Source organism: Silurus aristotelis (genome assembly GCF_946808225.1).
Source record: "Silurus aristotelis genome assembly, chromosome: 6".
NCBI lineage: Eukaryota > Metazoa > Chordata > Actinopteri > Siluriformes > Siluridae > Silurus > Silurus aristotelis.
In genome coordinates this window covers 11,766,015-11,782,894 of record NC_139579.1, presented here as the reverse complement: position 1 = coordinate 11,782,894, position 16,880 = coordinate 11,766,015, and the positions used below count along the sequence as shown (strand labels likewise).

General features: G+C 36.3%; 2 protein-coding genes across 3 annotated transcripts in view; both read right to left on the bottom strand.

Annotated features, from left to right (window-relative positions):
* The window catches only part of cUnh6orf136 (chromosome Un C6orf136 homolog), a 181,925-nt gene that overhangs the window by 11,855 nt on the left and 153,190 nt on the right, over positions 1-16,880 (bottom strand). The window lies entirely within an intron of this gene.
* On the bottom strand, positions 1,383-11,457 carry LOC310727072 (uncharacterized protein). 2 transcript variants are annotated; one of them, XM_083543150.1, is made up of 2 exons: positions 10,713-11,457; positions 1,383-9,730 (listed from the first exon to the last, which is right to left on the bottom strand). In XM_083543150.1, exon 2 carries the CDS (start codon positions 9,567-9,569, stop codon positions 2,553-2,555), a length of 7,017 nt encoding a protein of 2,338 aa, XP_083399276.1. In that variant the 5' UTR covers positions 9,570-9,730; positions 10,713-11,457; the 3' UTR covers positions 1,383-2,552. The 2 variants fall into 2 exon arrangements, with proteins under 2 accessions (XP_083399276.1, XP_083399277.1); XM_083543151.1 differs by lacking the exon at positions 10,713-11,457 and adding an exon at positions 9,997-10,120 and having other exon boundaries at positions 1,383-9,545.

Genomic DNA, 16,880 nt, shown 5'->3' with positions numbered 1-16,880 from the left:
TCATTTGTAAATAAGCACACGATAAAGATAAGAATGTGTTTTCATGTGAATAGACCACAACATATGGCTGTTTGACAGCTGGTCCATAAATCACCAAAACCCGTAGTAAAGATTTTTCCCACATAGTTGGATCAAAAGTCATCAACTGAACTATAGATATTGCTTGAAGTGCTTTTAATCCAATTCCTGGTTAGCGTTAACGCTATGATTCCCGATATTGAAGTATATTGTTGTATTGTATTATCACATTGTTTAATAATAGTTTGTTTAATGCAGTGGCATATAATCAGGTCTTATTTTTAACAGATTTGTTTTAATTATTATTGCATATAGGAAGGAGTTACTAAACTTGATGATCAACTTGAGGTGAAATTCTGGTTTTGGATCGTATTTTTCTTGCATAATGGTGAGGAGCGTAATGTTGTTGGCTTCACAAACACATAAAAGGCTATGGAATGGCATTTAGGGCCGGTATTAAATACGTGAATATGATAATATAACAATGCTCATGTGCACAGCACAAAGGGATCTCCATAAAAATATGGTGGGTTGGAGTGGAAGTTCTTCTGGTATAGAGTTCTGACATGAACCCTATTGAACACCTTCGGGATGAATTAGAACTTTGAGTGCACTTCAGGCCTCCTCACCTGACCTGCATCAGTACCTGACTTTACTACGCCCTTGTGGCTAAATCAGAGAGAATATTACAAAATAGAAAGTTCACAAAAACTATTAAATGCCATATAACTATAATTTTTCTAAGAAAATAATATATCTATTACAATTTCAGCGATGAAGCCTTAAAACCTTTAAGGATATTTTGTAGCTGCCTTGATCCAGAGGTTCAGCTATTCATTTCATTTTATCCCGAACAAAGCACAATATAAAAAACAAAATACAAAAAAACACAAGCCCATAAGGATCATACAATAGTTATACACTAGTTATGTAGTTATACACTACAAAAATGTTCGCAACACATCTATATTTCTCGATTTTAAAATACTGAAGGTATAGATACTGGACATCCCATAGGCATATAGGTTTGTGTCTCAGTCCTACCTCTAGGTTACAGCCACAATCTGTACGTTTTCTTTTTTTTTTTTTTTTGAGAGGTTTTGGGGACATTGGAATTTTCGGGAATTTTTATTTCATCTCGTGCGACTGATCCGAGGCTGAATTGCCGTACGTTGCTGCCATCTTGTGTTTAGGATCTACTTTAAGCGCTCGAGTGGCAGCACAATGTCAGGAACCGTGAAAAAAGCAATGGCATCATAACAAAAACAAATATTCCTTGACTTAGACGGTAAGTAATTTTGTATATAATATTACTACATATACTAGATCTTGATTTATGAGCATAAACAACAAAGAACCATTGGTTGATTAAAAATTAAGACATTTATTGCAATATATGTAGTTGCATATTTAAATTCTATGTTGTTATTTGGTGAACTAATGAATCTTACAGAGCTCCCTGTAGTTATAGTAATGCGACATCATCCATATTCCACCGAAACCATGACTTTAAAGATGGCCTGCTTTTTTGGGGGGGAATTGGTGGTCTAGTGGTTAGGATGCGACGCTCTCAATGCTGCGGCCCGGGTTCGATCCCCGGTCAGGGAACCAACCCCGGCCACTCTGAGTGCCGGTCCCAAGCCCGGATAAATGGGGAGGGTTGCGTTAGGAAGGGCCGCTGTGGCGACCCCTGGTGGGAGAAGCAGAAAGAAAGTTTGCTTTCAGGTCTTTCAGAGATCTTTTCATCATTACCAGCCAATAACAGTATGGACCAGCGAAAACTATCACAGTCCCCCGATGACCATGCAGCCAACACTTTTCCCAAACTACTGGCTGTGTAACATCCTCAAAACACTCGCTCTCTGAGCATGCAAGGTTGATTTTGATATATGTCCAATGAAAATTTGAGGGAGAAAGAAAGACCTTCTGGATTTTCTGCATTAGTTGGAAGAATGTGTCTCCTTTGAACAGCAGTTTAATCATGTGATTTTTCAAGGTGTGTGTCATATGTCATATATAATGATATACAGGATATGTGTATTTAACCTTCAACCTTTTTTACACAGGGGGGCACTTACAAAGGTTTCAAATTATTCCATTATTGTGTTATTGAAATACATGAATTCAACATCAAACGCTAGAAAAACAATCGCAGTGATTGAAGACAAGACGAATGTCCCAGACTGCTTTTTAGGAAAATGCCTAAGAATAGAAACATGCATGTAGAAAGTGAACATGAAACAAAAAATGTATAATTTCACTAGTGAAAGAAACAATGGGAGGACAAATACAATATTATGAATATAATTATAAATGAATTATGATAAAAAATATTACTAATGACAATGAACAAAATGTTTCACGTTTAGTAAAAAAAATATGTTGTATACTAATATTTTTTTTCATTTTATTATTATTAGTGATATTTTTTTTCTGTAGCAAATACCAGAACAGGTTCAAACTACATGTAAATTCAACCTGATAATTAGTTTAATTTGTTTGCCATTAATTTGGCATCAAGATTCTAAAATGCTTCATTCCTCTTGCTTGGTTTTACTCGGAGAGCGGCAGCAACGTTCCCTGACCCACTGCAGTAGCCGCCGTCTTTGTGATACATTTGTAGTTTGTGTTTCCATTGGAGCTTCACTTTCCAGTCTCTCATTTCCATCATCCATCACCACATGGAGAGAAGTGCTTGCATGCTCCAGTGGTCTTTCTGTCCGAATTCCCTCCACCTGCATATCAGACGTTACAGAATCTTCTCTCTTCTGTCTCGTCTCGCCTTCTAGTCTCTCTTTCGTCACTGTTTGTACGGCTTTGTCCGTCACGTTTTTGACTCTGTCCTTAATTGTGGCGGTTTTAGTGATGAGCTGCTCCATCCTTTGCATGTATCCAGCGTTTGTATCCTCACTCTTGCTGTTCAATTGGTTTATCTCCATCAGCATACACTCTTTTAACAAAATGATTTGCTTTTCCATCTCCATGATTTTCCGCCTCTCCGGACCCCTTTTGTGATGAGCCACAGTTCGCAGCTCCAGCTCGATCTTCTCTTTCTGCACTCCAACTCTCTTTACTTCGTTCTTTTGAATTTCTTGTAATCTTCTCTCAAGTTCTTCTTCCATGTTCTCTATTGTTATACTCATTTCTTTTATTAGGTTTTCGTCCCTCTGCGTGACTGCTGCCGTTTTCTTGATGACTTTGACGTCGCTAATGTTCTCCGTCATGGATTCTGCATCGTTAATTTGTTTTTCTAGTTTACACTGGATGCATTTGTCATGTGACATCCCTTTTGTGCTTTCTTGTATGTTCTCGTGTCGTTTTTGGTTTTCTTCTATTTGCTTCAATTCTCGTCTTCTGCTTTGACAAATTTGTGTTAAACAGGATGCTTCATCTCTCAATTCAGATATTTCACTTTGTAGTGTCCTGGCAGCTTCTTGATACATGTCTTGCTCTATTTCTAGAGCTCCTTTGCCAAAACTTTCATCCATGACCTCCATATAGGTTTGGGTTTCAACATCTATTTTGATTGTTACTGCCATATGATCTGCTCCTGCAAAATCAACTATGTCACTTTCTGTTTGACTTTTCTCAACGATCACGTCTTCAGTTTTCATCTCGTCCTCGTTCTTTCTTCGATCGAATGTAGTTCTTAGGTCAGTCTTTCTTGGCTCAACCCCAGTTTTAAGCATGGTGTCCATACTCTTTAGCTCTACCAAGTCATCACCAAGTAGTTCTTGCTTAAGTGTTTCAGTCTTTGCTTTGCTTCTCTCCAGTACGTTCTTCTCTTCTTGAAGCAACTGGAGACTGGCTTGAATTTTTTGCCTCTTTTGTTCGAGCTCGGCTTCCATCGCTTGTGTCTTTACCTCACGTTTTTGCATCTCCTCGACATTCATTTGAAAGTCCTCCTTCTCCTTTTTAAGTAAAACAGCCATTTCCTTCATGCTGAGCTTCTCTACACGTGTCTCCTCCATGCAGTTTTCTATATTTGCCATATTTCTTTGAATTTCTGCTTTTATTAGCTCTAAATTATCTGTCTCCTTTTTAATATTTTGTCTGTCCACTTGAATTCTCCATTCTTCTGAATCCAAATGTGATTTTCTTTGCTCAAGTTCATCCATTAACCTTGTGAGTGTTTGTCTCTCTCTTTCAATTTCCTCCTTCTCTTTTTGTAACTCACTCAGGAAAGTATCCCGTTCACCTTTTTCCGTATGCTCGATTGCAAATCTCCTCGTTTCATGCTTCATCTCTTTTTTGGTGGCTTCCGAAATGTTGTCCAACTCATTCTGCCGCTGTTGTATGTCAGAACGTGTTCTCTCAAGCTGAGCTTTTTCAGTTTCCAGAGTGTTCTTTATTGCCTCCGCTTCAAGTCTCAGCTTCAGTAGATCTGCCTCCCAACACTCAAGTCTATTCCTTTCCATACTGAACTTATCTTTCTCAGCATTCATTTCTTTGGCCAGCATTGCCAAGTCAGCTTTCATCTTTCCTAAATTTGCCTTTTCTCTTCGAATGTCGTCCTCCCTGATCTCGAATTCTCTTTGTTGCTTTTTTAAGGCGTTATCTAGGTCGTCTCTTTGCCTCTGTATTTCTAATTTCATTTCATCCATTTCATTTTTCTCTGTTGAAAGATCTTCAATTGTCACCTTTATCCTCTCCTTTTCTTTCTGCTGTTCCAAGATGACCATTTCTAGCATCTCCTTCTCTTTATCAGTGTTTTTTACCAATTTCTCTACATCATCCATCTTTCTTTGTATTGCAGACTCAACCTGTTTAAGATCGTTTTCCTTAATTCTTGTCTGCTCTTTTTCAATTTCGATTGTTCTTTTTTCACTGTTTAACTGCATTCGAATTGAGTCAATGATCTCCATCTCTTTGGCCATATTTTCTTTTGTATGTTCGATATTGTTCTTCTCTTTCAGTACGCAATTCCTCAAATCTTCAAGCTCATCTCTCTCGGCGTTAAGAGCTTTCAAAAGGTCATTGGCGTATTGTTTTTCTTTTTGTAATTCGCTCCATTTTTGTTCAAATATACTTTTTTCCACACTCAAATTTCTATTTTCTTGAGCAATTTCCTCAGTCTGAGTCATTAGTTTATTCTTCAGTACCTCGAGCATATCCTGCTCTTTTTGTCTTCCCAGTGCTTCCGTTCCTTCCGTTTCCTTTAAGTCTTGTAGTTTTACTTCCAAATCTCTTTTCTGTCTTTCAAACAACTGGTTATTATATTCTAGTTCTTGTTTCTGTGTCTTTAAATTGTCATTCATGAGTTCCAGGTTCTGGGTCATTCTTTGAGCTTCTTCAAGAAGGATCTCATTGATTAGCTTTTCATCCTGAAGTTGCTTTATCATGTCTTTTGCCCTTTTGTTGTCCTCCTTGGAGTCTTCTAATATATTGCCCATATGCTCTATTTGTTGTCGTGCTTCACATTTTGCCAGTAAAAACTCGTCCCTTTGTTTCTCAGTCAGCGCTTTTAGGTTTCCAAATTCTTTATCTTTTTCTTGAAGTTCAATCTTGATCTGCTCCACTTGCTTTTTCTCTATTCTTAACAATTCCATTAGCAGGTTTATTTGGTGATTTTCATGTCTTGATTGCCCAATTGTCTGCTCTGATTGTTTCATTCTCAAGTCAGCCTCTTCATTCACAAATTGTCCTTCCTCCTCAAAAACAGCGTGCTGTAAAATTTCAACTTTTGCTTGGGGAACATCTCTCCAACGTTCCTGAGTCTCCATAGTAATCATGTACAGTTCATATCTTTTTTGCTTAATCTCATCCAAAATCGTGTCCAGTTTTGCCTGTTGTTTTTGAATCAGCAGTTCCATTTCCTCTGCCTTCTCCTGTCTTGTCATCGCCTCCTCCTCCTCGCCACGTCTCATTTTCTTCTTTGTTAATTCGAATTCTGTCTTCTCATTGTCAATACTTTGTTTCCGTACGGATGCTTCTTCATCCAGTGCCGTTTTATATCGCTGTAGTTCAGTTTTGTCTTGCTGTAGCTCCATCTGCATGCTCCGCAGTTTCGCTTTTGCCATTTCACCCTTCGTCTGCTCCGTTTCGAGTGTTTCAGCTTGGATTTCGGTTTCATTTCTTGCGAGTTCTTTTGCAGGTCCAGATTTTTTTTCTGTAGAAACTGCTAGTACAATGTCTGCCAGTAGAGTGTCATATTCGCTTGTCTGTGTCTGATTGTCTACTTTGTTCCCGTCTTGTCTAATTTGAAAAGGCACATCAGTGCCAACATAAATAGTTTCCACTAGAACTTTTTGTCTTTGAATTTCAGATTCGATTTCATCCAATTCGACATGTTTGCTGCGTAGCAATTCACCTTCGATGTCCAAATCATTCCTCACCCTAATTATTTCTGCATTTAACTGCTCAAGATTTTGCCTTTGAAACAGTACCTTCCCAGTCATATTCCTCTTTTCTTCCCTTAACTTATTTATTGTTTGTTGTAGCTCTTTTACATTTTCAATTAACTCGCTTTGTTTCAAGTCCTTCGTTTCAGCCTTTGTTGTTTTGACGTCTGCTTCAGCATCTTGCTCGGTCATCAACAACTGCTCCGTATCCGGTTGGATTATGGTATCTTGTGTCTCACGGAAGTTCAATGCTGATACGAATAAGGGTGTTGTATCTACATCATCATGAATCATCTGACTTAATCCGAGTTCAACTGTTTGTGAATATTTTCTAGTCTGAAATTCAGGTTCTACTTTTTCCTTTTGTACAACAAGCAAAACTGCAGCAAGTTCTTCGCTTTGCTTTTGCAGTTGTTTTTCTTGGGAAACAATCTGGTTTTTCCTTAACTCAAATTCTTCTTTTTCTTTCTCAAGTTTAATCTGGTTTTCCTCCATTTTTTTCCTCATGCCGTTCATAGTGTCCAGAGCATTTTCTAGTTCTTGTTGTTGTTTTAGTAGCTCACTTGTCAAAAAGGAAAGGCGCTCTCTCTCTTTCTGATTCATCTCACTGATTTCCATTGGTTGTACTTGCACTTGAAGTTCTAATTTCAGCGTTTCCAAACTTGTTCTATCCTTCGAAATTTTGTTTACATTTTCCTTCAAAATTTTCTTTTGGTCATCCATTTCCATCTCCCTTTCATTAAGTAGCAGTTTGTCTTGTAACATGTTGTTTGTGATGTCCTCTGTTTCATCTCTTTCTGTTTGGATTTGTTCTTGAAGATTGTCAGGATTGTCAAGTACCTCATCTTTTTGTTGGGTGACTTTACTCATTTCTTTTTCCAATGTGTTTTGCTGTTCTTTCATTGCCAGTTTGTCTTCTTTTTCCAAATGACTTTTGATTTGCAATTGCAATTGCATCTCTTTTCCACCTAAATCCATCCTACTTTTTTCAAGATCATTATTCTCTTGTTCGAGAACGGCTTTGTACGTCTCAATATCTTGCTTCTGATTTTCAATTTCAACAACCATCTTCTCCAAGGCAGATTTCTGTTGGTTTGTTTCTTCAACAATCATTCTACATTGTTCTCTTTCCTGTGCTAATCTTGTCTGAATTTCATCCAGATTTTCTTTTTCCATTATGGCTTTTTCCAAAGCATTCTTCATGTCCTGCATTACGCTCTGCATAGATGCTATTGATTGTTCAAATTTGTTCCTCTCATTTTGTATCTCTTGCTTTTCCAAAGTGATGGATGCTTGTTCCACATTCAGTTTCACAATCATTTCTTCTAGTTCATTTTTCAGATTGTTGTTTATGGACCTTTGCTCTTCAAGTTCTTGCTTCTGCATGGTAATTTCTTTCCTTAACTGTTCAAGTTCTGCTCTCTCTTTCTTCATCTTCTCCCTGACAGTTTTTTCAGTTTCTTGTATCTGCAGTTGCAATTCCATCTCTCTTCCCTCCAAATTCATCTTGTTCTTTTCGAGATCATTTTTCTCTTTCTCGAGAATGGCTTTGGTTTCCTCAATATCTTGCTTCTGCAAATCAAGTTTCAAATTCATATCTTCCATGCGTGTTCTTTCACTTTCTATTTCATTCAAACTTTCCACCAAAATTTGGTTTTGTTGATTAATTTCTTTTTCTTTTTGCTCAAAAAGCAGTTTGTCTTTTAACACATTGGTTTTCAATTCGTCTATTTTATTCTTCTCTCTTTCTATCTGTTCTTTAAGATTGTCAAGTTCTTTCCAACTCTTCAGTAGCTTTTCTCTCTCATTTTCAATCTCATCTATTTGTTGGTTGATTTTACTTCTTTCTTTTTCCAATGTGTTTCGCTGTTCTTCCAATGCCAGTTTGTCACTGTCTTCTTTTTCCAACTGACTTCTGATTTGCAGTTGCAATTCCATTTCTCTTTCCTCCAAATCCAACTTTTTCTTTTCAAGATCATTTTTCTCTTGTTCAAGAAGAGCTTTGTATGTCTCATTGACTTGCTTTTGCATTTCTAATTCAGCAGACATCTTCTCCAAGGCATTCTTATGCTGGTTTGTTTCTTTAACAATCATCCTACATTGTTCTTTTTCCTGTGCTAATCTTGTCTTAATTTCATCCAGATTTTCTTTTTCCATCATGGCTTTTTCTAAAGCATTCTTCATGTCCTGCATTTCACTCTGCGTGGATGCTTTTGAAAGTTCAAACTTGTTCCTCTCATTCTGTATCTCTTGCTTTTCAAGACTGATGACTTCTTGTTCCACATTCAGCTTCACCTGCATTTCTTCTAGTTCATTTTTCAGATTGTTGTTTATGGACCTTTGCTCTTCAAGATCTAGCTTCTGCATGGTAATTTCTTTCATCGATTTATCAAGATCTTCTCTCTCTTTGTTCATCTTCTCCCTGACAATGTTTTCCATTTCTTGTATGTGCAAATCAAGTTCCAATTTCATCTTTTCCAGACTTGTTCTTTCACTTTTTATTTCTTTTGAACTGTCCTCCAGAAATTGCATTTCTATCTCCTTTTGGTCAAGGAGCAGTTTGTCTGTTTGTAGTTTGGTTTTTATTTCCTCCATTTCATGCCTCTCTTTTAGTATTTGTTCTTTAAGAGTGTCAAGTTCTTTCCAACACTTCATTAGGTTTTCTCTCTCATATTCAACCTCTACTTTTTGTTGGTTTATTTTACTAATTCCTTTTTCTAATTCATTTCTCTGTTCTTCCATTGCCAGTTTGTCACAGTCCTCTTTTTCCAAATGACGTTTGATTTGCAGTTGAAATTCCATCTCTATTCCCTCCAAATCCAACTTTTTCTTTTCAAGATCATTTTTGTCTTGGTCAAACTTGTTCCTTTCATTCTGTATCTCTTTCTTTTCAAGAGCGATGGCTTCTTGTTCCACATTCAGCTTCACCTGCATTTCTTCTAGTTCATTTTTCAGATTGTTGTTTATGGACCTTTGCTCTTCAAGAACTTGCTTCTGCATGGTAATTTCTTTCCTTAACTGATCAAGTTCTTCTCTCTCTTTCTTCAACTTCTCCCTGACTGTTTTTTCAGTTTCTTGTATCTGCAGTTGCAATTCCATCTCTCTTCCCTCCAAATTCATCTTGTTCTTTTCGAGATCATTTTTCTCTTTCTCGAGAATGGCTTTGGTTTCCTCAATATCTTGCTTCTGCAAATCAAGTTTCAAATTCATATCTTCCAGGCGTGTTCTATCACTTTCTATTTCATTCAAACTTTCCACCAAAATTTGGTTTTGTTGATTAATTTCTGTTTCCTTTTGCTCAAGAAGCAGTTTGTCTTTTAACACATTGGTTTTCAATTCGTCTATTTCATTCTTCTCTCTTTCTATCTGTTCTTTGAGTTTGTCAAGTTCTTTCCAACTCTTCAGTAGCTTTTCTCTCTCATTTTCAATCTCATCTATTTGTTGGTTGATTTTACTTCTTTCTTTTCCCAATGTGTTTCGCTGTTCTTCCAATGCCAGTTTGTCACTGTCTTCTTTTTCCAACTGACTTCTGATTTGCAGTTGCAATTCCATTTCTCTTTCCTCCAAATCCAAATTTTTCTTTTCAAGATCATTTTTCTCTTGTTCAAGAAGAGCTTTGTATGTCTCATTGACTTGCTTTTGCATTTCTAATTCAGCAGACATCTTCTCCAAGGCATTCTTATGCTGGTTTGTTTCTTCAACAATCATCCTACATTGTTCTTTTTCCTGTGCTAATCTTGTCTTAATTTCATCCAGATTTTCTTTTTCCATCATGGCTTTTTCTAAAGCATTCTTCATGTCCTGCATTTCACTCTGCTTGGATGCTTTTGAAAGTTCAAACTTGTTCCTCTCATTCTGTATCTCTTGTTTTTCAAGACTGATGACTTCTTGTTCCACATTCAGCTTCACCTGAATTTCTTCTAGTTCATTTTTCAGATTGTTGTTTATGGACCTTTGCTCTTCAAGTTCTTGCTTCTGCATGGTAATTTCTTTCCTTAACTGTTCAAGTTCTGCTCTCTCTTTCATCATCTTCTCCCTGACAGTTTTTTCAGTTTCTTGTATCTGCAGTTGCAATTCCATCTCTCTTCCCTCCAAATTCATCTTGTTCTTTTCGAGATCATTTTTCTCTTTCTCGAGAATGGCTTTGGTTTCCTCAATATCTTGTTTCTGCAAATCAAGTTTCAAATTCATATCTTCCAGACGTGTTCTATCACTTTCTATTTCATTCAAACTTTCCACCAAAATGTGGTTTTGTTGATTAATTTCTGTTTCCTTTTGCTCAAGGAGCAGTTTGTCTTTTAACACATTGGTTTTCAATTCTTCTATTTCATTCTTCTCTTCTTCTATCTGTACTTTAAGATTGTCAAGTTCTTTCCAACTCTTCAGTAGCTTTTCTCTCTCATTTTCAATCTCATCTATTTGTTGGTTGATTTTGCTCCTTTCTTTTTCCAATGTGTTTCGCTGTTCTTCCATTGCCAGTTTGTCACTGTCTTCTTTCTCTATTTGACATCTGATTTTCAATTGAAATTCCATCTCTCTTCCTTCCAAATCCAACTTTTTCTTTTCAAGATCATTTTTCTCTTGGTCAAACTTGTTCCTTTCATTCTGTATCTCTTTCTTTTCAAGAGCGATGGCTTCTTGTTCCACATTCAGCTTCACCTGCATTTCTTCTAGTTCATTTTTCAGATTGTTGTTTATGGACCTTTGCTCTTCAAGAACTTGCTTCTGCATGGTAATTTCTTTCCTTAACTGATCAAGTTCTTCTCTCTCTTTCTTCAGCTTCTCCCTGACTGTTTTTTCAGTTTCTTGTATCTGCAGTTGCAATTCCATCTCTCTTCCCTCCAAATTCATCTTGTTCTTTTCGAGATCATTTTTCTCTTTCTCGAGAATGGCTTTGGTTTCCTCAATATCTTGCTTCTGCAAATCAAGTTTCAAATTCATATCTTCCAGGCGTGTTCTATCACTTTCTATTTCATTCAAACTTTCCACCAAAATTTGGTTTTGTTGATTAATTTCTGTTTCCTTTTGCTCAAGAAGCAGTTTGTCTTTTAACACATTGGTTTTCAATTCGTCTATTTCATTCTTCTCTCTTTCTATCTGTTCTTTGAGTTTGTCAAGTTCTTTCCAACTCTTCAGTAGCTTTTCTCTCTCATTTTCAATCTCATCTATTTGTTGGTTGATTTTACTTCTTTCTTTTTCCAATGTGTTTCGCTGTTCTTCCAATGCCAGTTTGTCACTGTCTTCTTTTTCCAACTGACTTCTGATTTGCAGTTGCAATTCCATTTCTCTTTCCTCCAAATCCAACTTTTTCTTTTCAAGATCATTTTTCTCTTGTTCAAGAAGAGCTTTGTATGTCTCATTGACTTGCTTTTGCATTTCTAATTCAGCAGACATCTTCTCCAAGGCATTCTTATGCTGGTTTGTTTCTTCAACAATCATCCTACATTGTTCTTTTTCCTGTGCTAATCTTGTCTTAATTTCATCCAGATTTTCTTTTTCCATCATGGCTTTTTCTAAAGCATTCTTCATGTCCTGCATTTCACTCTGCTTGGATGCTTTTGAAAGTTCAAACTTGTTCCTCTCATTCTGTATCTCTTGCTTTTCAAGACTGATGACTTCTTGTTCCACATTCAGCTTCACCTGCATTTCTTCTAGTTCATTTTTCAGATTGTTGTTTATGGACCTTTGCTCTTCAAGTTCTTGCTCCTGCATGGTAATTTCTTTCCTTAACTGTTCAAGTTCTGCTCTCTCTTTCATCATCTTCTCCCTGACAGTTTTTTCAGTTTCTTGTATCTGCAGTTGCAATTCCATCTCTCTTCCCTCCAAATTCATCTTGTTCTTTTCGAGATCATTTTTCTCTTTCTCGAGAATGGCTTTGGTTTCCTCAATATCTTGTTTCTGCAAATCAAGTTTCAAATTCATATCTTCCAGACGTGTTCTATCACTTTCTATTTCATTCAAACTTTCCACCAAAATGTGGTTTTGTTGATTAATTTCTGTTTCCTTTTGCTCAAGGAGCAGTTTGTCTTTTAACACATTGGTTTTCAATTCGTCTATTTCATTCTTCTCTTCTTCTATCTGTACTTTAAGATTGTCAAGTTCTTTCCAACTCTTCAGTAGCTTTTCTCTCTCATTTTCAATCTCATCTATTTGTTGGTTGATTTTGCTCCTTTCTTTTTCCAATGTGTTTCGCTGTTCTTCCATTGCCAGTTTGTCACTGTCTTCTTTCTCTATTTGACATCTGATTTTCAATTGAAATTCCATCTCTCTTCCTTCCAAATCCAACTTTTTCTTTTCAAGATCATTTTTCTCTTGGTCAAACTTGTTCCTTTCATTCTGTATCTCTTTCTTTTCAAGAGCGATGGCTTCTTGTTCCACATTCAGCTTCACCTGCATTTCTTCTAGTTCATTTTTCAGATTGTTGTTTATGGACCTTTGCTCTTCAAGAACTTGCTTCTGCATGGTAATTTCTTTCCTTAACTGATCAAGTTCTTCTCTTTCTTTCTTCAGCTTCTCCCTGACTGTTTTTTCAGTTTCTTGTATCTGCAGTTGCAATTCCATCTCTCTTCCCTCCAAATTCATCTTGTTCTTTTCGAGATCATTTTTCTCTTTCTCAAGAATGGCTTTGGTTTCCTCAATATCTTGCTTCTGCAAATCAAGTTTCAAATTCATATCTTCCAGGCGTGTTCTATCACTTTCTATTTCATTCAAACTTTCCACCAAAATTTGGTTTTGTTGATTAATTTCTGTTTCCTTTTGCTCAAGAAGCAGTTTGTCTTTTAACACATTGGTTTTCAATTCGTCTATTTCATTCTTCTCTCTTTCTATCTGTTCTTTGACTTTGTCAAGTTCTTTCCAACTCTTCAGTAGCTTTTCTCTCTCATTTTCAATCTCATCTATTTGTTGGTTGATTTTACTTCTTTCTTTTTCCAATGTGTTTCGCTGTTCTTCCAATGCCAGTTTGTCACTGTCTTCTTTTTCCAACTGACTTCTGATTTGCAGTTGCAATTCCATTTCTCTTTCCTCCAAATCCAAATTTTTCTTTTCAAGATCATTTTTCTCTTGTTCAAGAAGAGCTTTGTATGTCTCATTGACTTGCTTTTGCATTTCTAATTCAGCAGACATCTTCTCCAAGGCATTCTTATGCTGGTTTGTTTCTTTAACAATCATCCTACATTGTTCTTTTTCCTGTGCTAATCTTGTCTTAATTTCATCCAGATTTTCTTTTTCCATCATGGCTTTTTCTAAAGCAATCTTCATGTCCTGCATTTCACTCTGCGTGGATGCTTTTGAAAGTTCAAACTTGTTCCTCTCATTCTGTATCTCTTGCTTTTCAAGACTGATGACTTCTTGTTCCACATTCAGCTTCACCTGCATTTCTTCAAGTTCATTTTTCAGATTGTTGTTTATGGACCTTTGCTCTTCAAGTTCTTGCTTCTGCATGGTAATTTCTTTCCTTAACTGTTCAAGTTCTGCTCTCTCTTTCATCATCTTCTCCCTGACAGTTTTTTCAGTTTCTTGTATCTGCAGTTGCAATTCCATCTCTCTTCCCTCCAAATTCATCTTGTTCTTTTCGAGATCATTTTTCTCTTTCTCGAGAATGGCTTTGGTTTCCTCAATATCTTGTTTCTGCAAATCAAGTTTCAAATTCATATCTTCCAGACGTGTTCTATCACTTTCTATTTCATTCAAACTTTCCACCAAAATGTGGTTTTGTTGATTAATTTCTGTTTCCTTTTGCTCAAGGAGCAGTTTGTCTTTTAACACATTGGTTTTCAATTCTTCTATTTCATTCTTCTCTTCTTCTATCTGTACTTTAAGATTGTCAAGTTCTTTCCAACTCTTCAGTAGCTTTTCTCTCTCATTTTCAATCTCATCTATTTGTTGGTTGATTTTGCTCCTTTCTTTTTCCAATGTGTTTCGCTGTTCTTCCATTGCCAGTTTGTCACTGTCTTCTTTCTCTATTTGACATCTGATTTTCAATTGAAATTCCATCTCTCTTCCTTCCAAATCCAACTTTTTCTTTTCAAGATCATTTTTCTCTTGGTCAAACTTGTTCCTTTCATTCTGTATCTCTTTCTTTTCAAGAGCGATGGCTTCTTGTTCCACATTCAGCTTCACCTGCATTTCTTCTAGTTCATTTTTCAGATTGTTGTTTATGGACCTTTGCTCTTCAAGAACTTGCTTCTGCATGGTAATTTCTTTCCTTAACTGATCAAGTTCTTCTCTCTCTTTCTTCAGCTTCTCCCTGACTGTTTTTTCAGTTTCTTGTATCTGCAGTTGCAATTCCATCTCTCTTCCCTCCAAATTCATCTTGTTCTTTTCGAGATCATTTTTCTCTTTCTCGAGAATGGCTTTGGTTTCCTCAATATCTTGCTTCTGCAAATCAAGTTTCAAATTCATATCTTCCAGGCGTGTTCTATCACTTTCTATTTCATTCAAACTTTCCACCAAAATTTGGTTTTGTTGATTAATTTCTGTTTCCTTTTGCTCAAGAAGCAGTTTGTCTTTTAACACATTGGTTTTCAATTCGTCTATTTCATTCTTCTCTCTTTCTATCTGTTCTTTGACTTTGTCAAGTTCTTTCCAACTCTTCAGTAGCTTTTCTCTCTCATTTTCAATCTCATCTATTTGTTGGTTGATTTTACTTCTTTCTTTTTCCAATGTGTTTCGCTGTTCTTCCAATGCCAGTTTGTCACTGTCTTCTTTTTCCAACTGACTTCTGATTTGCAGTTGCAATTCCATTTCTCTTTCCTCCAAATCCAAATTTTTCTTTTCAAGATCATTTTTCTCTTGTTCAAGAAGAGCTTTGTATGTCTCATTGACTTGCTTTTGCATTTCTAATTCAGCAGACATCTTCTCCAAGGCATTCTTATGCTCGTTTGTTTCTTCAACAATCATCCTACATTGTTCTTTTTCCTGTGCTAATCTTGTCTTAATTTCATCCAGATTTTCTTTTTCCATCATGGCGTTTTCTAAAGCATTCTTCATGTCCTGCATTTCACTCTGCGTGGATGCTTTTGAAAGTTCAAACTTGTTCCTCTCATTCTGTATCTCTTGCTTTTCAAGACTGATGACTTCTTGTTCCACATTCAGCTTCACCTGCATTTCTTCTAGTTCATTTTTCAGATTGTTGTTTATGGACCTTTGCTCTTCAAGTTCTTGCTCCTGCATGGTAATTTCTTTCCTTAACTGTTCAAGTTCTGCTCTCTCTTTCATCATCTTCTCCCTGACAGTTTTTTCAGTTTCTTGTATCTGCAGTTGCAATTCCATCTCTCTTCCCTCCAAATTCATCTTGTTCTTTTCGAGATCATTTTTCTCTTTCTCGAGAATGGCTTTGGTTTCCTCAATATCTTGTTTCTGCAAATCAAGTTTCAAATTCATATCTTCCAGACGTGTTCTATCACTTTCTATTTCATTCAAACTTTCCACCAAAATGTGGTTTTGTTGATTAATTTCTGTTTCCTTTTGCTCAAGGAGCAGTTTGTCTTTTAACACATTGGTTTTCAATTCTTCTATTTCATTCTTCTCTTCTTCTATCTGTACTTTAAGATTGTCAAGTTCTTTCCAACTCTTCAGTAGCTTTTCTCTCTCATTTTCAATCTCATCTATTTGTTGGTTGATTTTGCTCCTTTCTTTTTCCAATGTGTTTCGCTGTTCTTCCATTGCCAGTTTGTCACTGTCTTCTTTCTCTATTTGACATCTGATTTTCAATTGAAATTCCATCTCTCTTCCTTCCAAATCCAACTTTTTCTTTTCAAGATCATTTTTCTCTTGGTCAAACTTGTTCCTTTCATTCTGTATCTCTTTCTTTTCAAGAGCGATGGCTTCTTGTTCCACATTCAGCTTCACCTGCATTTCTTCTAGTTCATTTTTCAGATTGTTGTTTATGGACCTTTGCTCTTCAAGAACTTGCTTCTGCATGGTAATTTCTTTCCTTAACTGATCAAGTTCTTCTCTCTCTTTCTTCAGCTTCTCCCTGACTGTTTTTTCAGTTTCTTGTATCTGCAGTTGCAATTCCATCTCTCTTCCCTCCAAATTCATCTTGTTCTTTTCGAGATCATTTTTCTCTTTCTCGAGAATGGCTTTGGTTTCCTCAATATCTTGCTTCTGCAAATCAAGTTTCAAATTCATATCTTCCAGGCGTGTTCTATCACTTTCTATTTCATTCAAACTTTCCACCAAAATTTGGTTTTGTTGATTAATTTCTGTTTCCTTTTGCTCAAGAAGCAGTTTGTCTTTTAACACATTGGTTTTCAATTCGTCTATTTCATTCTTCTCTCTTTCTATCTGTTCTTTGACTTTGTCAAGTTCTTTCCAACTCTTCAGTAGCTTTTCTCTCTCATTTTCAATCTCATCTATTTGTTGGTTGATTTTACTTCTTTCTTTTTCCAATGTGTTTCGCTGTTCTTCCAATGCCAGTTTGTCACTGTCTTCTTTTTCCAACTGACTTCTGATTTGCAGTTGCAATTCCATTTCTCTTTCCTCCAAATCCAAATTTTTCTTTTCAAGATCATTTTT